The 26,558-nt window shown below is 43.4% G+C and overlaps 1 protein-coding gene across 1 annotated transcript in view; it reads right to left on the bottom strand.

Annotated features, from left to right (window-relative positions):
* Positions 1-24,522, bottom strand: part of NSMF (NMDA receptor synaptonuclear signaling and neuronal migration factor) — a 90,129-nt gene extending 65,607 nt beyond the window's left edge. Inside the window, exon 1 of the mRNA XM_082264415.1 lies at positions 24,303-24,522. Within this exon, the coding sequence (XP_082120541.1) occupies positions 24,303-24,373 (71 nt within the window). The 5' untranslated portion in view covers positions 24,374-24,522. The remainder of the gene's footprint in view (positions 1-24,302) is intronic.
* Between the last annotated feature and the right edge of the window lie 2,036 nt (positions 24,523-26,558).

Here is a 26,558-nt window from a genome sequence, read left to right as displayed (position 1 = left end):
CTGTTTGCTGATTTCATAAAGTACGGGCTCTGCCCACAATAGAGTTGGGATCAGCCCACATGCCTGGACCGGCACCCGGCTCAGCCTCTCAGTGAGAGGCTGAGCCGCCGCTGCTGCTCCTGCCCCCTCCACAGCCCAGCGATCCATGAGAAGCCCCAGTAAGTAATCCCAGCACTCCATTGGTGTTTCTAATACTTTTGCATTGTTCAAAAACAACCTGTTATACACCATAACTTTAGACCACAGCCAAATAACATTGATTGTCTTGTTACACTGGCATCAGAAAGGCGGTGGGATATATTAGGCATAGAGGGAACAAGTTGGCCATGAAGTTGAGGAGTTGAAAGCAAGAAAAAAAATGGGCATCGCAGTTTGTTGTGTATGGGGCTGCATAGCTGTAGACTGGCCAAGGTGCCCATGCTGACCCATGTCCACAGCCAAAAGCGCCTACAATGGGCATGTGAGTATCAGAGCTGAACCATGGGGAAATAGAAGAAGATGGCCTGGTCCAAGTTATCACATCATGTGAATGGCTGGGTGCGTGTGCATCACTTACCTGGGGAAGAGATGGCAAGCTAGCAGAGGCAGCATGATACATTTCAAGAATGGTTTGAGGAACACAATGAGTTTGAGGTGTTGATTTGGCCTTCAAATTCTCCAGCTCTCAATCCAGTTAAGGATCTGTTGGATGTGCTGGAAAAAAAAAAAAGCATGGTCCAAGGAATCTTCACCTTGCAATTTTCAGAACTTAAAGGATTTGTTACTGATGGCTTGGCACCAGATACCACAGCATACCTTTAGAGTTCTAGTGGAGTCCATGCCTCAACGAGTCAGGGCTGTTTTGGTGACAAAAAGGGAACCTCCTCAATATTAGATGGGTGGTCATAAGGTTATGGCTGATAGGTGTATGCTACACTGAATGGAATACAGTAAGGAAAAACAAAGCTGGACTAGAATTTGGCAACTTTGGATAACTGTAAGCTTTACAAATGCCACTCCATGCCAAAAAACAGCTGCAAAAATCCTGTGATATGTAAAATTTGTATACTTAGTACAGAATAAGCTTTGTCGAACTACGGCACAGGGGTACTATATGGTATACTAATAAGGATGTAGAAGATTCTGAAAGGGTACAAAGTGGGCAGCCATCTATTTCAAGGAGATTAAGATCTCGTTGGAAAAGAAAGGTTGGCAAAACCAGATTTGTTTCACTTTTTGAAGTCCCCTTGTCCTTTGTTCAGTCCATGTGATACACAAATTAATATTAAATTAATTTAATATTAATGTCAGTATAAAGATTCAGCAGGGATTTGTATTCCACAAAATGCAAAAGGGTTTAGGGCTCTTGAGTTGGGTGCGTAGGATAGGAGACCTTTACGAGCAAACATTGGACATTCCTTATTACAGGAGGTGCTACTGACAAGACTAATAGTAATAATCAATTATTTTCTTATATGCAACAATATCCAAAGTTGTAACTACACTATGATCATTTTTGGATCCAGGGAATTAAATGCCAGCCTTTTGGGGTCACTAAGGAAGTGTATGCCCAGGGGAGGCGTTATTTTGTCTGTATAGTGCTTGTAAAAGCTTAAACTTGATAGATTTTTCTTTTTTAACCCTAATAACAATATAACACCAGCATTCTCCGTAAATTGACCCTTTCTATAAGCCAGCTTGTAGTTTAGGTTAATTATTCTTTCAAACCCCAAGAGGATTGATCTGTGGAGCATGAAGTGACCGTATTGCTGGCTGCCTGCAAGAGTCCTCGAGCCGCTAATGAGTGCTGTACAATGAGCGGAGGCTGTAGGGGGCTGATTGTTTTAATAAGGATAATGATGTAGACATTGGATGCTGATTAGTCAGGCGGGTAAACTTGAGCCAAATTCCCCTCACTGCAAGAGAACCCAATCCCAGTCTTACTGGTCGTCACATAAATTGACTTCTTGGCTTGTCTTCCTCTTGTCCTTTCCATTGCTGAACACCCGTAATCATCTTGTTTTTCAGCCCACGCTGCATCTATAAAAATAACCCTTGCAAGTGCTGCTACCACCCACAGCTAGAGCTTTTCTTGAGCTGCCCCTGTGAACATTGATGCACACCCCACCAAAGAAACCTTTAATTTAGATGAAGGTCTTCCGTCATACACGCACTGGTCCTCACGCTGTCAGAGGATGTGTCATCAAGGTGTAACACACAACCGGGGGACCAGAGCCAAGTGACAGTATTTTCCTATATCGGTTTACATAAACATAACTACATAAGAATTTTGATAACAGTTATATATATTTATTTCATAGGGACCTCAGAGCAGAAGACATTAAAGAGGTTGGTAGAGTGAACAATAACATTTCTCAAACACACAATGGACATTCTGTCCAGATATCTAGCAAAAAAACCAACCACCCTTATTCTGTTGTCGCTATTGCGTCACAGTGGCCTTTGTAGTGCAAAAATGCATGGCTAAGGCTGGCCATAGACAAAGAAAATTTCAGACAGTTCCCAGGACGAAAATTCAGTCTGTAGGTGGCCCTGTTGGCACCCTCCTTAATCAAAAGAACCAGTCGGAAAGATAGGACAAAAGTCGGACAAGTTGGGCAAACCACACCTGCATTCCAATCAGAAGCAGCCATCGTTCAGTCATTTTGACAGGAAATGTGATCGATGTTATTTTTTTGCCCCTTAACGTGGATGAAGAAATCAGTTACATATTTTTAGTTGTTTAATTTGTTTCAATCTGTGTGTGTGTGGCCGGCTATAGTTACAATCAGCTAGCTCAATCTTTCTGTAGATGTGGGGTTTACTATACATAACATTTTTGTTGAGTTTGCCAAGGTAATTTAACTTCTCAACAGCAAACAATATACTGTCTAGATCCAGCATGTGAAACCCTAAAAATACTGAACTGAGCTTAATAGATCTTCAATGATAGCCCCAAATGTCTGAACTCAAGACAGATATAAAAGACAACAATGACTGCAGCTCTGTAATCATTATTTATACATCATTTAAAGTTATCCTAGTCAAGCATTGCAAGTAGCTTAATTTGGTTTAGTATCTGCCTCCTGCAAACTCTTTACAACAGAGCTACAGGTCAGAGAGGGAGAAGCAGCACAAAGAGCCAATTGGTTGTGCTCCAGTGCAAGGAGTATGCTGATAGGAGGAGGAGTGAAAAACAGCTTTTCAATCTGCTTATCGCTAGACTGTCCAGTCACTGGGTGGGGCAAGAAGCAGACAAGTATTAGGCTGTCCTTACACGGTTCGAACCTTGGCCGGTTTCTGCTGAACCGGCCAAGATTCGAACTGCTAATGGGCAGGCTGAATGTACCAAGTTGATCAATCGATCAACTTGGGTACAACCAGCCTGCCGGATTATCTTGCAATTATCGCTAGCGGCTAGCAATAATCACTGTCTTCTCCTGGCATTGACAGCTTTCCCTGCCTGCCCCCACCCTGCCAAGATAATTGCGGATTCCCCTGTCAACACTGTCCGTGTTGATGGGGCAATTGTATGAATTTCTTTAGAAATTTGCACCGTGTATCGCCTGCCTAATGGCCCGTACACACGATCCGAAAATCGGACGAAAATTAACGCTTGTGAAAGGATCGGACGATAATCGGATCATTAGTACACAGCTTACGAGAGGCGATCACGACAGTTCACCCGATATTATCCGGTCGTGCAAGCATAAAAATTTTGATCGTATTATAACACATCGTACGATAATCGTATTATCAGTATGTTGTTCGTCTGAAAAAAATGGTGAGCAGTAGACAGCGCATGAGCAGTAGACATCATTTTCCCCTCACACGCTACAGCGTGGTTACGCATACCGGAAGCTAAGAATTATCGTCCGAGAAAATTCGTATCGTGAGTAACCTCTCCCGTTAAGCGAATATTATTGAGAGCTGCTAGAATACGAAAAATAACGGATGGAACGTTGCTCGATTTTCGGATCGTGTGTACTGGGCATTAGGCTGCCCATAGATGGGTAATTTTTTTCAATCAGCCAGCAGGAACAGATGCGAGATGGATTTTCCAACATTTCCGTTCGACAGAAATTGATCATCAGCCATAGATGGTTTGAAATTTAAAAAAAAGGTCTTCTGCCTTGCTAGATAGGACAGTGCTGTGTGAGAGCTGTACAAAACGTCAGGACTAGATAGACAGAAACGCACATCATTTGGCAGGTTAAACAGTTCCTACATGCATTTCATCTGTGTATTTTGCAGTTTGCCCAGAGTTTAGCTTTGAATCCAGTAAAATAAATAACACTTTAATTTATATTATAAAAAACGAGACTTGCAATCTCTTATCCCATGACATAAAATCTTGTCTGACGTATTTATTTGCAGAATTATTTCAGCTAGTGCAGCTGTAATTAACTGGACAAATTGCTGGGTCCTCGCTCAATTGAAATCTGACAAAAGTGGGTGTAAGAGCAGATCTGTTTGACTTGCCTGGTCTACACCCTTGCTATTCCTCTCTTTGACAGCCAATGATGTAGGTGTTGTATTGAGGCAACCAAAGGGTTAAAATAAACTCCCAGCTACTGTATATCCGCAGCAGTAAACTGGTAGACCTCGCGGCGTCACTCCAATTCAGTTTCCTGGCTTCTGTGGTTAAAATATAAATTCTCAACAATTGTGTAGTATAGAACACAAACCAACTCTGAAATTGTAGTTACATTCTGGATAACTTCTTCTGAAAGGAATGAGGAACATTCCCAACCAATATAAATGTTCATAGCACTGCTCCCTGCTCGTCATGTGGTCAAAATCCAAGGTACTTGGTCACACACGATCTATGTTGAGAAAATCAGAATTCGGATTAGCTGATCCTTCCTCGGAATTGCTTTAAAGGTTAAGCAACCAGCACTGGAGGGAACATGGAACAGCATTTTCCTCGAGAAGACTTTTCTTTTCAATATGTTATTTATTAAATTTCCAAATACAAAGAGAAATCAACACAAATATAATGTCAGCCTGCAAGGCCTAACATAATGACTGGACAAATGCATAGTAAGTCCGAAACTTAAGCCTACCTAGCAGCTCAACAGCTCAACACTCAAACAGATGAAATTTGATTAACCATAAGATCTTAACAGAGGTCCTAGATTCTCCTTATGAAATTTAACATGGAGGAGGTTAATGACCAAAAGGTGGAAGTTGTGGAGGCGGTCAAGGCCCAACCAACCCATCGTAGGTTGCTCCACGACACCCCTGGCTTACACTGTGTACTAGGAGACCACATCAGGCATAATTGGATACCAGGACCATGTCCCTTCCCCCCCACCCCATCCAGAACCCTGAGTTCGGCTCACCAGAGCCCGGGATATACATACAAGACGAAGAGAGGAAAGAGATATCTATAACCCGTGTCTCATCTCAGCAGGAGCTTGTATTTATTTGTCCAAGAAATCACAATTAGACCAAAATGTATCACCTACTGGTCACTATATTTTGATGAGTTAGAAACGACAAAAATATAGGGCTTTTAGGGCCCAGCAGAAGTAATGTGAAGAGAAGGAAAGAGAGATAAGGGGAAAGAAGAAGAGAAAAAGGGTTTAAAAGTAAGGAAGAGGGTAGGACTTCCAGAAGAATCTGTTTAGATTATGACCTGCAAAAGGGGACCTTAATATAAAGTGCCCAGGGTTCCCAGATTGCTTCAAACAGCTGAACTCTATCTTGAAGCTTAGCTACAATTTGTTCCTGGGACATGATCCAGGAGATTTTCCGTTTTGTTGCTAAAATTGAAACCAAGGGTTTCTTCCAAGCTCCTGCAAGCGTCATTTTATCTCCCAGAAACCTATATAAGATTTGAGTATGTTTAGGAGTTTTGTCCACCCTATGGTTCAAGAAGGCATTTGTTGGGTCCTAAGAAGCAGCCACCCCCTGTAACTTTCTGTAACATTTGGAAGAACTTCTAATACAGGGACATGTCCATCATATATGATACATGGAACTAACAAGATTGCACCTCTGTAGCACAGGAGGGAAGCACCTGGGCCAAGAAGATTTTTCATACCTTCTATTACTGTATTTATCCATGGCAGCCCCCCTGTACACAAAGTCTTATGTTGGTGTTGTTAAAGCAGGTCTACTGTAAATCAGCAGTCAAGGCGTCCATCATGAACATGTTATGGTTTCAGTGAAACAAATTTTGTATTTGAGATATCAGTGCAATGGGTAACTATAGGTTTAAGCGGCTGATTGTACCCTGCAGATGGAGATGTACTTGCACTCTATCATGGGACCAAAAGATCAAAATTCTATTATAGATATTATACACTTTTTTGCCTTATCAGTCTACAGCCACAGTACTGTATCCCAGCGAGTCGCAGTGTGGAGACCATAGGTGGCGCTGTTCACTCGGATTTGCAGCGCAATTGATACTCCTTTAACCATTACATGAACAATAATCTGTTTTCCGCAGGAAATAGAACTTTTAAAACTAGTATTTTATGGGAAGCTGTAATTTATCTGGGAAAGAAAATGCAGAGAACAAGAAATATATAGGCCTTCCTTTTATATACAATACATATAATTAATATTATTATTATTATATTAAATTATATTATATGTATGATTATAGTTTGTTTATATTATACTTGCAATCCAGCCACACATGCAGGAATCCAAACTGAAAAATACCCAGAGATAAAAACCCCCACACTAGTTGTGCTCTCAGGTGTGGCTGACATCTGGCCAAAGAAGGTTTCTTCACTAATAAGAGGGCCTGTCGCCGTTAAGAGTATAAATACAAACCTTTTTTTTTTTTCACAGATCAGATAAAATCAGTAGCATAACAATAGCCATAGCAGCCCACATGACATGGCTGGGGGTATGGAGGGACCCCATTTTGGAGGTTATTAAAGCAGAACTAAAGTTCTGCTGTGACAAGCTGCCATTTGTTGCAGAAGACACATGTAATTTGCCTTCTGCAAAAAAAATCCACCTACCTGCTATTCTTCTTGCGTTTAAATTGAAATGCGCATACGCAGCTTCACTTACAGCGCAGGCATGGCCCCTATGTGCCATGATGACAGACTCCTGCACATGCACAAGAGTGACATTATTTTGCGCCGACAACTAAAAACATTTGAGGACTGATACTCAGAAGATGATGCTGGTGCTGACAAGGGGTGGGGACCATTGGAGGAAAGGTAAGTTTTGTTCCCTTTAGTTCAACTTGAAAGCAAAACTAAAACTATCAAACTTCCAGCATAGAAGAGCTAAAGTAAGACCATAGGATCTTCACAAGTCACAGATCACTCTCTGTGTAGTAAGAAGCATTTGGTTATCTGTCTTCGCAGTAAAGGCCCTCTGCCCTCTGAACGTCTGCTACAGACTGAAATGATCCCCATATGGATAAAGCTGTCCATACATGTTAAGATTTTTTGTTCAGCCCTGTGGGCAAAATAGCATTGATGGACCTGCAGTGCGGGCTATTGTATTCTGACAGCTGCAGCTGTCAGGATACCTGAACAGTGGCTGCATTTGATTGGATGCAGGCACTCTTGCACAAAGAATTTCTCAAATGGCTCCTTCCAACACAATTTGATTTAAAAATGGACTTTTGTCAAGTCAGGTGATGCCAACAGGGCCACCCACAAATCTAATTCAGGCCAACTCAGCAGGAATCGACCAAAATTCAATCCTTGTATGGCCTACCACAAATCTCGAGGCCCATTTACCTCTCGCGTAGCAGTCCCGTTCATGGTTTTCTTTACTTTACTTGCAATTTACTCGTGTTTCCATGTGTCTTGCATAGGGCAGCCTATGAGCATTTGTCACTCGTCACTTGAATGGGCTGCCCTATGTGCATTTGTTGCACAAAAGAAGCTCAAAAACCTTTTAAAGAGCAACTGTCATCTCTGTCCTACAGCGGTTCCTTCTCTGACCCGCTGTTGACTGACAGTCCCATTCACTTTAATGGGACAGCTGGTGATGCGGTGGTGACACAACAAGGTGAGGGCCATGGCGGCAGCAGGTGAGTGGATGCCCGCTAACAGGCGCTGCCATGATGGATCTGAAATGAAAGGTGCTCTTTAAATGTAAAGACTCATTCTTGCTGGTAGTTAGTATGAAATTGTGTGAATGCATCAATGCAGTGCATGTCATCTCAGCTTGCATTCACTGAATGAGTTTACCAAAAATGTAAATATTGCAGAATATACATATTGTATATGCAGAATATATATATATGCTCCATTTCTTGCTGAATAAATTAAATTGTTAATGTATCTTAAATAGAAAGCTATATTTTAATTTTTTATTCCAAAAGCATTTTATTTAAATACATTTGAATAAAAATAAAAAATAAAAGATTTAAATTAAAAAAAATAATACAAAAACTGATTTAAATAAACAAAATCTGATAAAAAAAAAAAAATCATTGATTTTTTTTCCACCCTGTTAAAGTATAATGAACGGCAAAACTTTTTTTTAGTTTTGGATGGAGTGGTGAGGGATTAGAAGAACACCTGTCAATTTTTATTGCTGTATATGCCTCCGTTAGGGAGATTTACCCTCTCTATATTTGTTCTGTTTACCATTGGCATTGAAAGTGAAAATCCCAAATTTTGGGTTGACCCCAGAAAAGTAAAAGTGGAGAAATCTTCCAATGGCAACGCTAATTCTGGTGACTAGGGGTCCCCAAGAGATTCCCTTAATTTTCCAGGATTTTCTCTCGCTTCCTATTTTGGCTATGGAACAGGAAGTGAAGGGACATCTCCCCATTGGGGCATGAGGGCAAAAAATATACCTTACAGGGGTTATAACCCTCCCTAACACTATCCAAAACTAAAAAAGTTTTGCCTATAGTTCTACTTTAAAGTCACAAATGCCACAATAGAACAGAAATGTATTCAGGCTGAGCGGTTCATGGATTCCCAGTACTGATTTTTTTCCTCCTAAAAATGCTAGTTTCTTGTTTGTATTTACACAGAAGCTGTGACTGCAGTTCAGTGAATCAGAAGCCATTACAGCTAGAAGTCCAGGGTGACAGCCAGGCTGCTAGCATTTCCAGAGGCAGCTCCATTTTACCAGCCCCATTGTGTCTCTCGGAGAAGGTTCTAATACCATAGTTCAGAGAACGGCTGGGCTGTAGTGCTTGTTTAGTTGGCACAGATGGCGGAGTGCCTGCTGCCTGCGTGCTCGGTGTGTGCCTAGTTCTAAGTGGATGTTTGCTGGCTGCAGTGATGCAAAGCTGTAAAACACTCAAAGAAAGCAGACACTCACTGTAGACGCCACTTATGTCCTCTCCCTCTTTACTGCGGAATACAAAACTGTCTGAGTTATGGGTAGACACTGTTAACAGCAAATATTTACCGACAATTATCACCGACTCCACTAACAGGAGAGGTAACCATCTGTCTATCCAGAAGTGACATTGTAGACTTTGGTAGAGGCTGCAAGGTAAAATTTGGGTGATTGGAGATGAGCGCCTGATGTCCAAAAAAAAAAATAAAAAAAATAAAAAAGTCTTCACTTGATGAATTTTAAAGTTGTTTATTGAAGATAAAAGTAAACCAGCAGAGCCAACGCGTTTCAGGGGAATTGCCTTTCAGGGGTGTATTTCTTAAAAAAAAGCTAGAAGGATTTTTTTTTATCTTAATGCATTTTATGAATTGATAAAAAACCTTCAGTGTGCAGCTGGTCGCCTCACAGGTCGCCGTAGGTCGCCTACCATAGGGAAGCTGCGGACCCGTTCTAATAGGAGCGACACAAGTCGCTCCGACTTAGAAAAAGGGTCCGGAGCTTCTTTGGGGCGACCAGGAGGCGACCGCCATAGACTTCAATGTTATGAAGTCCGTGGCGGCCGCTCCGAGGTCGCGGCGCGCTGCTCGCACCGCGACCTCGGAGGTCACGGTGCGAAGTAGCGTCGCCCCTATGTGAACGGGGCCTAAGTCTACCATGTTTGTTATTTTTAAACAAAAAAAAAAAAGACTTTAATATCACTTTAAATATATTCAATCATTGGCTCTGCAGTATGCCAGTGATATGGAGCAGAGATGCTAAAAAGTCTAACCAGTCCCCAAGAAATACAGCCCTGAAGAAGGGGTAGGCAATTCCCCCAAAACGTGCTGGGTCTACTGGTTTACTTTTGTCTTTAATAAACAACTATAAAATTTATCAAATGAGATTTTTTTGGACATCCAATCACTAAAATGTTCACCACAGAAACCCCTCTATTGTCCTTATCAGAAAAGTAGCAGCCCTAAACCCTAACGGAGTCTATCACCTACAACTGGGATACAACCGATTGGAAGCAATTCCCTCTATACCCTCCACATAGTAACTTGCCGCAATTCAGCCTCCAGCGGCACCAGTCCAGTGCCGTCTTCCACCCAAACTCGATACCCGCAAATGAAAATTGACAATTTATCTCCAATATGGGTGAGACTTGTCCCTCAGTTCTTACTGAGCCCATTATGAGGGAATCCCCACTATTCCTGCTGGATTTGTATTTTAGATTATGGAGAATGTAATAGTAGAAGGCCGAAACACACAATCCTTATATGCACAAATGACTAGTCTGTACTTTAACCAAGAACAGTAAGATAAGATAGATAAGATTATGTAACTCTTTAAATCATATTTTCGTACCAAGCAAAATACTATCCTACCTCTTTTCAACTAATATTTGTTTCAGTTGGAGTATGCCTAGAATTTAATCTCAAACTACAATCCTGAAAGCTTGGAGTTTACAGTGATATTAAACCCCAAAACAAAAAATGTAATATATTGCAGGCAACTTACCAATTCCTACATGTGGTGGCTGCATTTGTTTTCTTTTCTAGGCTTTTTCCCCTTATTTTCACCTGGTGATCTAGTTGGTAACAGACTTCCTGTTTTGCATTGTCCCCGCTCTGGATGGAGGAGCAACGGAGACACTTTTGGACAGCAGTATTGTCAGTCTGGGGGGAGGGAAGTGTCAGACTGGCAGATTTAGATGGACGTGACTAACAAATTAAAGTCAAAATTTCAGCTAACACTTTTAAAGTGGTTCTAAAGTCTGTGTTTTTGTATCTTAAAGTGGTTGTAAACCCTTACTGGGTATATACCTAGTGAAGTGACTGGTCTTCCTACATCATTTAAACCTGCAGGCTTCTCTTTTCTACATCCGTCTAAAGTCCAGATTTTACAAAGCTTGTCTGAGAGTTCAGAAAAAAGGAGGCGGAGACCCTGAGTTACAGTGTAAAGCTCAGAGAAGAGAGCTCTGAGATCCGATTGGAGGGAAGGGAAACACCCACCTCCCCACAGGAACAGAGCTGAGGCTGTCAATCAGCTGGAGATCCCTCCCATGTTGCCATTTTTGTCAGGAAAACTTGTCAGAAGTGATTCATGCTGATCGCAGAGGAAGGAAGCAGCAGACAGAAATTACACTTAAGGCCCGTACACACGTACCGATTGTTGGCCGTAAATATTCGGCCAACGTCCGATCGGCCGATTGTCGGCTTGTTAGTATGATGCTTCCGACAACCGACTGCGACTTTTCGGCCGAACAAAATCTGGTCTGCATGCTATAAAATTTTTGTTGGCCAACACCAGAACGGCCGATTGTTCTGTCAGTCAGTACAGATTTCGGCCGACAAAAGCCAGATGAACAAGACTGGGCATGCTCAGAGAAGAAAAAACACACGGAAAGTTAACCATCACATGACATCACTTCTGAAGTTGGTTGTTGTTGACCGACAAAATTTGTGTGCAGTCTTGAGCACTTTTCAACCAACACGACAGCACTGGACAAAAGACGGCCGATCGTTCGGCCGACAATCGGTACGTGTGTACGGGGCTTTAGTGCTCTTAATTGAGACAAGTACACACTATAGAGGGATATGCTTTGTTCACATTTCATGTCTGAGCTTTACAACCACCTAAATGCATTCTATGCACCAAGGTAAAAAATACCCCGTCCTCAAACATTTTCCTGCTTCCTCTTACTGATCCAGCATTGTCCCGGCTGCCTTTTCCTGGTCTCACAGGAGACACAGGCGGCAGCAGAAGCCATAGATTCCTGCTGCCATCAGTCACATCCTGTAAGAAAGAAAAGGGGGGGCTGTGGTGTGGCCGAGCCACGCGCTGTGTTGTGTCTATGGACTCACACAGCTTGGCTCAGGAGCACGCCTGCACAGATCCCCCTCAGCACCCAGCTTGTTAAGGGGGAACTTGGGAGGAAGAACGAGTGGAAAACACTGGTGGGGGATTTCAGAAGAGGTAAGGGACTGCTCTGTGCAATACCCTTGCATGGAGCAGGTAAGTAAAACATTTTTTTTTTTTTTTTTTTTTATATTAAAAAAAAAAAAAAAAAAAAAAAAACCTTTACAACCACTTTAAAAGTTTCAGCAAACTGTTTTTTTTTTCCTTTTGGGATCAAGGTTTTATATAAATTAATAAAAGCTGACCATTGTAAGCACCTGTGTTAGTGGTAAATGGTTTGTCTCAACACTGAAATTTCTGCTGGACAGCTTGGTCTGCTAAAGAGGAAGTAAAGTCTTTTTTTGTTTTTTTATTTTTGCTTACCTGGAACGTAAAGGCATAATGCGCTAGTATGCATCACATAGTAGAACATTATGTGACATTTACTTCCAAACTAAGCTCTCGTCATCCCCGCTGGAGGCTGCGTCCATCTTTGCCCATCTTCCTTCCGGGTCTGCGGACTCTGTTTGTGCTGCTGGCCAGAGCATCGTGACGTCACTCCCGCGCGCACGCCGGTCATGGCACAGGGCTCTGAAGAAGCAGCACGGGTGGTCGTTCCTTCAAAGCACATGTGCTGATGACCTCATCTGCGCAGTATACAGTTAATATCACCTAAACAGGGCAAGTTTAGGAGAAATTTACAGTACCTATAGGGAAGTCTTATTATAGGCTTACCTAATAGGTACAAACAGAGGTGGTTTACAACCCACTTTAAAGGAAGTTGAAAAATAACAGACTTACTGGTCGGATCACCAGGTGAAAATAAAGGATAAAAAGAAAAACTGCAGCCGCCACTCTGACTATATTACCAATAAAGCTTACCCGCTAAGTCTGCTCATTCTACAGTCACCTACACCCCGCACCAAGAGCATTCCATGCAGATACCGGGAGAAGACATCCACAGGTTTGAAAGCCTTTGTACTACATAAAAAAGAAAAATCGGACTCCTGCAGCTCCACTGCGAGGATGAGAATGATAATTATAACAGCTCCTTTCAATTTTTTTTTTTATTTTCAAAAGCAGCCGCCAGATGGGCACCGCTAACGAGCAACAGTTTTGCGTAGTGGATTTGGCGAGAGTGGGAAGCAAAATGTAGCGAATTTATAACAAAAAATATCTTCTGTAGTTATGGAAAGAGTACATTACAAAATACAGATCTCACCTAGAGCAGCTTTTGTCTTTGGAGAAACTTGATCAGTTGGCGCTTTTTGAGAAAGGCGGACTTTGATTGGATGTGAGAGTCGCGTGACGTCCAATTATTTCTCATCCCAGAAAGCCCCAGTTCAGATTCTCCTGGACAGTTACATTGGATAATTGTCCCAGGAGGCGGGGGGGGGGGGCGGGGGTTGCCATGAACAAATCATTTTACTATGAATATAGACAGTAGGTTTGTTTTTTATGAACATGAAAAAAGGATTATAAATCATAGCATGTTTTAAAACTCATTTCCATTTAAGATTTGTATTTATATATTTACATGTTGGCAGCCATATTACATAGTAGTAGTAGAGGTTGAATAAAGACAATAGTCCATCCAGTTCAACCTGTGTAGGTCATTTGCTCATTACATACTCCATCTCTGCTTCCTACTTAGTAGCACTACACAGTAGTTGCTTTTCTGCACCTTCTCACAGTGTGAGTCTATTAATCAGCAAATTCATTAAAAGCAATGCACTCCCTGTGTGGCTGATATTTTACATCAACAGTTAAGAGAAAGCTGAAAATACTTTTATTGCAAATGCTGTTGGTCTAAAATCGGACACACGTTAGGGTCCTTTCACACGGGCTTCCCGCCCGGCTGGCTCCGTTCTGCTCAGTGGGGATCGATACATCGATCCCCACTGAGCAGGCGGATGACAGCTCCATCTCCGCTCAATGTGCAGAGATGGAGCTGTCAGATCCCCGCTCTCCTCTATGGGAGATTGGATGAAAACGGACCGCCTGTCTGTTTTCATCCAATCCGATCCTCCAGACGGATGGAAAATTGGGTTTCCGTCCATCTGTATTTCACAGACCGGATCGGATAGCAGCGGGTGTCAGCGGACATGTCACCGCTGATATCCACTGCTCCATAGGGGTGCATGGAGCGTCCGATCACATCCACCTGAAAAACTGACAGGCGGACCTGATCGGAAAGCCTGTGTGAAAGGGCCCTTAAGATTTCTCTCTTTCAGCCCTGTAGGCAAAACAAGAGAATTCACTTGAATGTCCCATCCAGGCTAATCTGCAGTACCAGCTGTCAGAGCAGGGCTGGGAGAAGGGATGGCCAGGAGGGCGATTCCCCTGGGTGCAATAATTTACTGTGGGGAGGGGGCACCTTCCTTCTGTTCCAAGGCTGACAGAAGTAGTGACCAACTGCAGTGATTTTAACAAATGAGTGACTGCTGGGCGTAGGATCCCCTAAGCTTGCACATCATGAATGGGGGAAGGAGGGATGCAATTAATTGAGAAATTGACTTTTGTCATTTTTGCCAGGTGGTGCTGAGTTGACCACTCTTTTAATCATTGTTTCATTAATTATGGATAACCAATATTTATCCTATGTCTGTGCATTTTATAGTTTCATTCTTCTCAAGATGAAGAAATGCACCTATTGAGAAAAAAGTCAGCTTAAAGGAAACCTTAGCTGAGCAAAAGGCAGGCAGCACTGCAAGCTTCTCCTTACTAAAATGCTAGGTGTTCAACTGCCATACTGATCCTCTGTCTTCAATACCTTCAGCATTCTTGTAATCCAGGTTAGGGACTTGGAAAAAAAACTGAAGCCTCTGTATCAGCCTTTCCCCCACAACCCTATTGTATTCTAAATGTGGGGACTCCCCCTCGATCAGCACTGCAGCCATCGGCTGATCGAAAGCTGCTTTTCCAGCAGGACCATTCAATGGGAGCCAGTCAAACAATCAGCTTCTGTTGAACAGACAGGGCTACACAAAGATCTAAATTCAGCCAGTACTGAACTGGTCAAATGTTGATACATGTATACCCAGCTTCAGACAGGAATTCTGTTACTGGCTGGCTCAACGGGTTGAAACTAAAAAAGGAAAAAAACGAATGCAGCCCCCCACAATGGGAAACTGCAATATAACTAATCTGCTTTAATAAACCTCTTGGGTACATATATGGAAGTTCTTTGATCAGTCAAAAGATTCAAGTAAGCCAATCGATCTTGTGACCTACCCACCCCTGCAGTTCTATACAGCTGCAGATCATCAATCTTCACAATTTGCCTCCTCTGTGCCCCTACCCCATGCTCTCATCCTTCTATAAACCTACCTAGGAACCTACCGAGCAAAAAACAGAGCAGGCACTCTAACTGCAAGCCTGGTTTCAGCTCTCAGCAGGTCTATATAGCTGCAGATCATCAATCTTCACAATTTGCCTCCTCTGTGCCACTACCCCATGCTCTCATCCTTCTATAAACCTACCTAGGTACCCACCGAGCCAAAAAACAGAGCAGGCACTCTAACTGCAAGCCTGATTTCAGCTCTCAGCAGGTCTATATAGCTGCAGATCATCAATCTTCACAATTTGCCCCCTCTGTGCCACCGTTTCACCTCTTTCCTGCTGTACTATTGAGCAAATCTGTGCTACTGTCGCCCCCACCCCATGCTCTCATCCTTCTTTAAACCTACCTAGGTACCTAGCGAGCAAATTACAGAGCAAGCATTCCAACTGCAAGCCTGATTTCAGCTCTCAGCTGGTGTGTGGCAGCTCTCTATAAATGCAAACTTCTGAATACAGTGTAAGGCAGCAGTGGTTTGTTATTTTGCAGAGCTGGAGTCCTGGGTTTAAATCCCATCATGGGGTATAGGACTCCTCTTCAGTGGTAGGTCAGGAGCTGTCAAACAATGGGTCAGTGTGCTCAGTAAACATGTCAGCATGATATACAGTACATGCAGGAAATGCTAATCATCCACAGCTAGAAACAATGTAACAAATGTCACCATTATAACATTGCCTCTACTGCAAATCACAAGAAAAGAAGATTCCCTGAAATATATTTACAGCTGAACTTCCGGCACTCATACACAGAGGAAATGCGCAGAAGTGATCTGTTTTATCTGACAAAAGATTTGTATTACTGAGATTTACACATCCACCCTTGTCAGTTCATTACAGAGCAATAAAGCTAGGTCATCTTTCCCTGCACTCTGATCTCTCCTCCTGTCAGCACATGCAGAGACTGATTGGCCCCTAGTATTGCCCCACCCTCTCATATTGCTTCTGTACAAGGTGCTAAAAGAAGACACATTTAGGTACACATACTGGCTGCATTTAAAGCAGAACTCTGGGCCCAAAAACTTTCATTTGAATATATTCCTCAATAGCTATGAAGGATTTGTGTGTACCAAATATAATTTCAGCCCCAGATATTACCTTGTGAAAGTAGCAGTGACATCACCACTGTGCTGTCCATAGCCTGTGCTGAGATGAGAGCATACCTGTAAGAGGGACCCAGCAGGCCCCACCCTCTACAGGCTGTCAGCAGAGGGGGCGGAGACCAGATCAGTCACCCAGCTCAAGAAGAGAGGGCAGCAGTGACCGGTCTTTATTACAAGAAGCAAAAAGTTTCACACTGGAATAATGCACAAATCTGGAAGAAAAAGACCAAGTACACCAAGATACCAGTAAAAATAGATGACTCTTGTATGTAGGCAATAATTCATTAGCCTGGAGTTCTGCTTTAAGAAATATGTAACTGCATTAATTGAATCTGCCTGGAGTTCAGCTCTACCAGAGCTGAGATGAAACCAAAAACATAGAGGAAAGCAGGTGCCGATACCCAGTTCTTACACCCCTCTGGTCTGGACCGAGCAGTACATCTCATATTCCAGCCAGAGTCACACCCGAAGCAGTGCTGCAGCCTGATTTACACCACGCTGTTCTTCCATGGCTCTTCACTCTTGCAGCCGGAGAAGATCTGTTACAATCGTGTGACTTCATTTACCTATTTATCTTCATTGCCTTGTAGAACACATCCACCCAGGGCATCATCTCTTCTTCTGAATGTTCCACTACTCACTGAACTACCAACGTTTACTCTGTAATGTTTACTAGACCCCAGACTGTTCCTTTCTAGCAGGATTCTCAAGAATGGCATCAGATGTAACAAATCTTAACCACCTTGACAGTAGCAGAGACAGTAGATTCATTTTTAATAAATGCTTGTTTATGCAAGTGGTTGCCAACAGGCTATACTTCCTTCCACCATCAATCATAAACCTTCCAGACAACAAAAACTAGGCCAAAATCTCTCCATATCATAATTCTTCAATGTAAATGCGACTGTTCATTAAAGGGGCAGTCCACTCAAAACAGATATTTCAGTTATAGGTGGATAATGCCTGGGATAAGTCACCCCCCTGCCTCTTATGCTTCTTGGAGACTTCAGCTATAAGATCTAACCAACAAGGTTCCTGGCTCGGTTTCTGTACATTTTAGAGATTTAGGAACTCCTGTACATCTTGAGGTGTTTCAGCACCAGACTTGTATAAAGTACTCGAAATTTCTACTTGAGTAAAAGTACTCAATCAAAAAGTGACTTGAGTAGAAGTGGAAGTGCTCGCAGAAAAAGTTACTTAAGTAGAAGTACTAAAGTATTCAACATTTTTTTTACTTAAGTATTGCAAGTAGTTTTTTCAAAAAATTTGCTACTTAAGTACTAAAAGTAAAAAGTACCAGTAGTTTTGAAAAAAAAAATTCTACTCAAGTACTGAAAGTAGAAGTACAAGTACTGTGGTATGTAGTTATTAAAGAAAGAAGTCAAAAGTTTGAAAATCATATTGTTTTTTATTATTTCAAATTATTTATTCAAATGATTAACCTGTGTTTGTTAGTAGTTTCTTGATGCACTTTAAGCGCTGTAGCACCATTTATTTGTTTCATATTTTCTTTTTATTGGAAAGATTTGATATAGCCAGTGGTGTATTTTGGTTTTGTGCTGCCCTAGGCAAGACTGAAATTGGGCACCCCCCCCCCCTATGAAAATTTGCCCCACTCCTTTCTTAACGAATATGGCTCCCTCCAAAATTGAAGGACTACAAGTCCCAGCATGAACCCCTGAGATCTCATGAGAGGGGGGGTGAGGGAGAGAGAGGGGGAGTGGGAGGGGGATGAGAGAGAGAGAGAGAGAGCAAGAGGGGGGGTGAGAGAGAGAGAGCGAGAGGGGAGACAGGAGAGAGAGAGAGAGCGAGAGGGGGGATGAGAGAGAGAGCAAGAGGGGGATGAGAGAGAGAGCAAGAGGGGGGATATGAGAGAGAGCAAGAGGGGGGATGAGAGAGAGAGAGAGGGGGGATGAGAGAGAGAGGGGGTGAGAGAGAGGGGGGATAAGAGCGAGAGAGAGAGGGGGGGTGAGAGAGAGGGGGGAATGAGAGAGGCCGCTCTAGCAACCAGTGGCCAATAGAGTCTCAGGTGGGGGGGGGGGGCGGCTTTTTTGCTGCCCCCCTGCAAAGTGCCGCCCTAGGCCTGGGCCTTGTTGGCCTAGGCCAAAATACAGCCCTGGATATAGCAGCTTTTATTATACACAGCCTTTATTTCCGTATGCGTTGATTTACAAATGACATTATACACATTTTTTGAGCTTTATGCAACCTGCCATCTACTGTTCTGGCAGTGGTAATTTTTTTAAAAGTAACGAGTAACTATGCAGCACAAAAAAAAATATCGGAGTAGAAGTATCGAAATCATCGAAAAAATGTAGTGAAGTAAAAGTAGAAGTAGGAGAAAAAAAATTCTACTCTAGGAAAGTACAGATACCGCATTTCGGTACTTAAGTACAGTACTTAAGTAGTTCTACTTAGTTACTATACATCTCTGTTCAGCTCCTTCTGTTACACTCTCCAGAATATAAAATAAATCAATAAATCCAAACCGGTATGGTGGGAACCCTTTATAATGGCCAAAGCAGGTGTACAGGTCTTCGAACCTAGCACCGAGATCTTCAAAAAGGGAACCATTGGTGGTTTTTACCTTCCCAGCATCTACCAAAAATGAAGATCTAACTTTTAGGTGGGCTGATCCTTTAAGCTTTTCTCATTTTGCAGTTCTTTAGCACGTTTCACATGTCTGCCACCAGCTGCTATGGGGGTCAATCCACCCAAAACAGATATTCTTGTGGTTGCTTGATGCTGGAGAGTTATGCCCCGTACACACGCATCGATTATTGGCTGGGAATTTTCGGCCAACGTCCAATCGGCCGTTTTTCGGCTTGTTAGTATGATGCTTCCGACAACCGACTCCGACTTTTCGGCCTAAAATAATCTGGTGTGCAGGCTATAAAATTTTTTTTGGCCAACAACACAACGGCCGATTTTCCGTCAGTCAGTACAGATTTCGGCAGACAAAAATCTGATGAGCAAGACTGGGCATGCTCAGAGAAGAAAAAACACACGGAAAGTAAACCAGCACATGACATCACTTCAGAAGTAGATTTTTGTTGGCCGAGAAAATTTCTGTGCAGTCTAGGCACATTCCAACCAACAAAACACCACTCTGGACAAAAGTCGGATGATCGGTCGGCCGATAATCGTTGCGTGTGTACGAGGCATTAAACTCTGAGACAGTCTCTTCTGTCTCTTAGGACCTCAGCGGGTGGGATCTCTGACCTGGTCTTCACACCTGATGTGGCCATTATGAGGGTTTCCTTTTCTTTTTGCTAGATTGTTATTCATTTTAGATTATAGAGAATAAAAAGGATGAGATGGCAAGGAACCAGAATAATCAGACCTTTACCAGACAGATGATCAGAGCGGATTTGTTCACATTTTAGAGGCAGACGTGATTGTTTCTAAGTCTCTACAGGTAATCAGTATTGCAGTGACTGAGCATTTCTCAAATACAAAATTTCTTCATTTGTTAGTCATACATATAATACCAAAAAATGTTACTTCTAAATTTGTACAAACAGCACAAACTCATTTTCTAGAAGAAATTTACTTCTGCGTACTGCTTGAGACGGGAAACTGTCAAGGTCACAACAGGATGGTTTAATTTTACATGGAGTTAGACAAGAATCCTGGCGAGAAGGAATGATATGGCCCCCCATTTGTATATGTATATAATATTTTTTTTTGTTTACAGATAGATAGATAGATAGATAGATAGATAGATAGATAGATAGATAGATAGATAGATAGATAGATAGATAGATAGATAGATAGATAGATAGATAGATCTCTATCCCCATTTCCACATGCATATATTATCTGGTTTTGTGTTACCAGCTTGAACATTGTGCTAGTAAGATTGTTCCCGAAATGACACAATAAGTGGTTTTGACATTTCATGTATTCTATTTGTTTCCTGACGTCCACATTTTTTATTGTTTGGATCTCTGATTAAAAAACATCCTGCTCAATATTATTAGATGGCACACTGCACCCATAAAGAGACGTCTACGATCATTTATAACTAGATGAAATGAGTTTTCCTGTCTTATAGTAAATGTGAGCAATTCCATATCTCTTGCACAGTCAATTGGTAGCTATACACACTTTGCCAAGTCATCATTTTTTTTTTTTTCTTATTGATCTCTTCTGTTTAGGAAAAATAAATAAATAAATTGATCTATAATTGACAATGCATTCAATGGACATACGTAGGGAAGAAACATTTGCTGGATAGTTGGAAGATCTGATCGGAAGTTACTGTATCTTTGTTTTCACCATGCAATCTCATCGAATCGAATCGAAATATGACTAAATTTGTGAACAAAACATCTCAGTGCTGCCAATCAATGCAATATGATCTATTGTTTTCGACCCAGGCTGATCAAATCAATTTGATCACATCTAATCTAAATCGATCTGAAGAGAAGTTATGTATATTTAATAGTTTGCTGATTCAACAGTTTTGATCAGTTTGCACATCGATCGGATAATAGCCACCACATGACTTATCAGAAGTAATATAAAGTATCAGGAATATTGCTCTCGAATACATGGAAGCTTAGAGCTTGCAAAGATTAGTAACCTCCTGATGTCAAACAGGGATGGTGTATATATCAGCCGGTATGACATTAGAAAAGCTCAGGAGAGACTCAAGTCACAGACAACAGTCATGCATAGCTCACATCTCCTAATTGAAAGAATTTTGTTTTAAAACATCTAATTCAACTATTCCTATGAAACTCCGTTTCAGCAAAAAGCTAACCCCGCTCTGATGTTCTCCCGATCCAAAAAAAAAAACCATACGAGCATGCAACTACATTTGCCTTCCCCAAAATGAAGTGTCACCTTGGACAGCTGCCTCCATTGTCGCACCTGTTCTGACACCCAATACGCTATAAGATGCACATTGATGGCAGCCTTCCTCCATAGCCACATAGTTGAAATAGTTTACAGATTTTGCACAGCTTTCTTCAATCCAAAGTCAATAGGCAGCAATATAAACATGGGATGCTGACAAAAGACGCCCCTGTGTTTGACCCATCTGATTGGTGACCTTGAAAATATTATTACAGTGGGTAAAATTAAAATAATGGAATAAATCTCTGCCATGACACTTAGAGGGTGGAAATATAATGATGTTTGGTATATAGAGTGGAGATACATTTGCTGTGTACAGTGGAGATATGATATTTGGTGTGTACGGTGGAGATATCAGGATATTTGATGTGTAGATTGGAGATATAATGATAATTGGTGTGTAGGCTGGAGACATCATGAGATTTGGTGAGTACAGTGGAGATATATTTGGTGTTTAGATTGGAGATATCATGATATTTGGTGTGTATGGGTGAAGATATCATGATATTTGGTGTGTATGGGTGGAGATATCATGATATTCGGTGTGTAACAGGGAGATCATGAGATTTGGTGTGTAGGGTGGAAATATGACATTTGGTGTATGGTGGAGATATGATATTTGGTGTGTACCGTGGAGATATCATGACATTTGGTGTGTACGGTTGGAGATGTATTTGGTGTGTGTATGGTGGAGATATAATGATATTTGGTGTGTGTACAATGGATATATAATATTTGGCATGTACATAATTGTATTTGGTGTGTAGGGTGGAGATATGATATTTGGTGTATAGGGTGGCGCTATAGTGACATTTGGTGAGTAGGGTGGAGATATTGAGATATTTGGTGAGCACGGTGGAGATCTAATGATATTTGGTTTGGGTACAGTGGATATATAATGATATTTGGCATGTACAAAATTATATTTGGTGTGTACGGTGGAGATATTGTGACATTTGGGGTGTACGGTGGAGATATAGTGACATTTGGTGTGTACGGTGAAGATATTGTGACATTTGGTGTGTACGTTGGAGATATTGTGACATTTGGTGTGTACGATTGGAGCTAGATTTGGTGTGTGTATGGTGGAGATATGATATTTGGTGTGTGTACAATGGATATATAATGATATTTGGGATGTACATAATGATATTTGGTGTGTACGGTGGAGATATAGTGACATTTGGGGTGTACGGTGGAGATATAGTGACATTTGGGGTGTACGGTGGAGATATAGTGACATTTGGTGTGTACGGTGGAGATATAGTGACATTTGGGGTGTACGGTGGAGATATAGTGACATTTGGGGTGTACGGTGGAGATATAGTGACATTTGGTGTGTACGGTGCAGATATAGTGACATTTCGTGTGTACGGTGGAGATATAGTGACATGTGGGGTGTACGGTGGAGATATAGTGACATTTGGGGTGTACGGTGGTGATATAGTGACATTTGGGGTGTACGGTGGAGATATAGTGACATTTGGTGTGTACGGTGGAGATATTGTGACATTTGGGGTGTACGGTGGAGATATTGTGACATTTGGGGTGTACGGTGGTGATATTTGTGATATTTGGGGTGTACGGTGGAGATATTGTGACATTTGGGGTGTACGTTGGTGATATTTGGGGTGTACGGTGGAGATATTGTGACATTTGGTGTGTACGGTGGAGATATTGTGACATTTGGGGTGTACGGTGGAGATATAGTGACATTTGGGGTGTACGGTGGAGATATAGTGACATTTGGTGTGTAGGGTGGAGATATAGTGACATTTGGTGTGTAGGGTGGAGATATTGTGACATTTGGGGTGTATGGTGGAGATGTTGTGACATTTGGGGTGTATGGTGGAGATATAGTGACATTTGGGGTGTACGGTGGAGATATAGTGACATTTGGGGTGTAGGGTGGAGATATAGTGACATTTGGGGTGTAGGGTGGAGATATAGTGACATTTGGGGGTGTACGGTGGAGATATAGTGACATTTGGGGTGTAGGGTGGAGATATAGTGACATTTGGTGTGTACGGTGGAGATATAGTGACATTTGGTGTGTAGGGTGGAGATATAGTGACATTTGGGGTGTACGGTGGAGATATTGTGACATTTGGGGTGTAGGGTGGAGATATAGTGACATTTGGGGTGTAGGGTGGAGATATAGTGACATTTGGGGTGTACGGTGGAGATATAGTGACATTTGGGGTGTACGGTGGAGATATAGTGACATTTGGGGTGTAGGGTGGAGATATAGTGACATTTGGGGTGTACGGTGGAGATATTGTGACATTTGGGGTGTAGGGTGGAGATATAGTGACATTTGGTGTGTACGGTGGAGATATTGTGACATTTGGTATGGAGTGGGATGTATGGGGGCGGTTTGGTTGGAAGTGGTAGTAATAAAGTGTGTGTATGTAGATCATACCTAGCCGGCGGTGTTTAGATGAGGTCACCATAGAGCCTGTGATCCCCAGTGTCATGTATCATGGGTGCAGACTATAATTAAGCAGTTTGCTGTCTCTGGATGAGCCATGTGAGACTGGAGATACAGGCAATCCAAATGTGGCTGATCAGAGGATGTAAGCTGGCCTACAAAGGGTTAATCCAATGTAATAATAGAATTACACACACAGTGGTGGGGGGGGGGGGGTATTATGTAATATGATGGGGTAAGTCAGGTGTCCGTACAAGTGACTGAGAGTGTGGCAGGCAATGAAGCACAATGCAGGAGGCAGCTCTCCTCTCCTCTGCCCTCCATATCCTGCACATGGCAGGCTCACCCCAAGAGCATGCAATCTAAAGCTGCGAGCACAGCTCAGAGTTGATGGTCAGTGTGCAGACAGACAGACGGCTACTCACCGAACTTTGGCTGCTACATGGGAGATGGTGTCATTCCTCAGCGCCTTCTTCTTGGACACAGCTGTGCCCATCCTCGGTCAGACTAGGAATTGAGGAGCACATCCGAACAGATCCGGGGAGGCAGCCAGGCTGATGGAGAAGTCCCCTGGAGGATGCTGCGCTGTGTCCGGACACGGACTGATTTGCAGGCTGGATGCTCGGCTCATTGATTGCTGCAGGAGGGAGGGCAGCGCGGCTCAGCGCAGGAAGACGCTTCCATGTATGGGCAGAGGATACGCCCCCGCTCCGCCCACTGACTGCTCTGGGGGACAGGAGGGCGGGACTTGGGGCAGGTGACACACACACCGAGGAGGATGCTATACCTCTGAATGGGCGGGGCGTGTGTGTGTGCCGCTAGGAGTGAGCATCGGATGCTGCAAGTACCGACCACTGTACTGTGTGCACTGACAGCAGCCCATAGTGTGCCCTGTACTGTGTGCACTGACAGCAGCCCATAGTGTGTCCTGTACTGTGTGCACTGACAGCAGCCCATAGTGTGCCCTGTACTGTGTGCACTGACATTGATTGCACTGACAGCAGCCCATAGCGTGTCCTGTACTGTGTGCACTGACAGCAGCCCATAGTGTGCCCTGTACTGTGTGTACTGACAGCAGCCCATAGCGTGTCCTGTACTGTGTGCACTGACAGCAGCCCATAGTGTGCCCTGTACTGTGTGTACTGACAGCAGCCCATAGCGTGCCCTGTACTGTGTGCACTGACAGCAGCCCATAGTGTGCCCTGTACTGTGTGCACTGACATTGATTGCACTGACAGCAGCCCATAGCGTGTCCTGTACTGTGTGCACTGACAGCAGCCCATAGTGTGCCCTGTACTGTGTGTACTGACAGCAGCCCATAGCGTGTCCTGTACTGTGTGCACTGACAGCAGCCCATAGTGTGCCCTGTACTGTGTGTACTGACAGCAGCCCATAGCGTGCCCTGTACTGTGTGCACTGACAGCAGCCCATAGTGTGCCCTGTACTGTGTGCACTGACAGCAGCCCATAGTGTGCCCTGTACTGTGTGCACTGACAGCAGCCAATAGTGTGCCCTGTACTGTGTGCACTGACAGCAGCCCGTAGTGTGCCCTGTACTGTGTGCACTGACAGCAGCCCGTGGTGTGCCCTGTACTGTGTGCACTGACAGCAGCCCATAGTGTGTCCTGTATTGTGTGCACTGACAGAGCCCATAGTGTGCCCTATACTGTGTGCACTGACAGCAGCCCGTAGTGTGCCCTGTACTGTGTGCACTGACAGCAGCCCATAGTGTGTCCTGTATTGTGTGCACTGACAGAGCCCATAGTGTGCCCTATACTGTGTGCACTGACAGCAGCCCATAGTGTGCCCTGTACTGTGTGCACTGACAGCAGCCCGTGGTGTGCCCTGTACTGTGTGCACTGACAGCAGCCCATAGTGTGCCCTATACTGTGTGCACCGATAAGCAGCCCATAGTGTGCCCTGTACTGTGTGCACTGACAGCAGCCCATAGTGTGCCCTGTACTGTGTGCACTGACAGCAGCCCATAGTGTGCCCTGTACTGTGTGCACTGACAGCAGCCCATAGTGTGCCCTGTACTGTGTGCACTGACAGCAGCCCATAGTGTGCCCTGTACTGTGTGCACTGACAGCAGCCCGTGGTGTGCCCTGTACTGTGTGCACTGACAGCAGCCCATAGTGTGCCCTGTACTGTGTGCACTGACAGCAGCCCATAGTGTGCCCTGTACTGTGTGCACTGACAGCAGCCCATAGCATGCCCTGTACTGTGTGCACTGACAGCAGCCAATAGTGTGCCCTGTACTGTGTGCACTGACAGCAGCCCGTAGCGTGCCCCATACTGTGTGCACTGACAGCAGCCCATAGTGTGCCCTGACATTGATTGCACTGACATCAGCCCATAGTATGCCCTGCAATGTGTGCACTGACAGCAGCCCATAGTGTGCCCCGTACTGTGTGCACTGACAGCAGCCCGTAGTGTGCCCCATACTGTGTGCACTGACATCAGCCCGTAGTGTGCCCTGTACTGTGTGCACTGACATCAGCCCATAGTGTGCCCTGTACTGTGTGCACTGACAGCAGCCAATAGTGTGCCCTGTACTGTGTGCACTGACAGCAGCCCGTAGTGTGCCCCATACTGTGTGCACTGACAGCAGCCCATAGTGTGCCCTGACATTGATTGCACTGACATCAGCCCATAGTATGCCCTGCACTGTGTGCACTGACA

This window comes from Pelophylax lessonae (genome assembly GCF_965119305.1).
Source record: "Pelophylax lessonae genome assembly, chromosome: 7".
NCBI lineage: Eukaryota > Metazoa > Chordata > Amphibia > Anura > Ranidae > Pelophylax > Pelophylax lessonae.
This window is presented reverse-complemented; position numbering and strand designations above follow the sequence as displayed.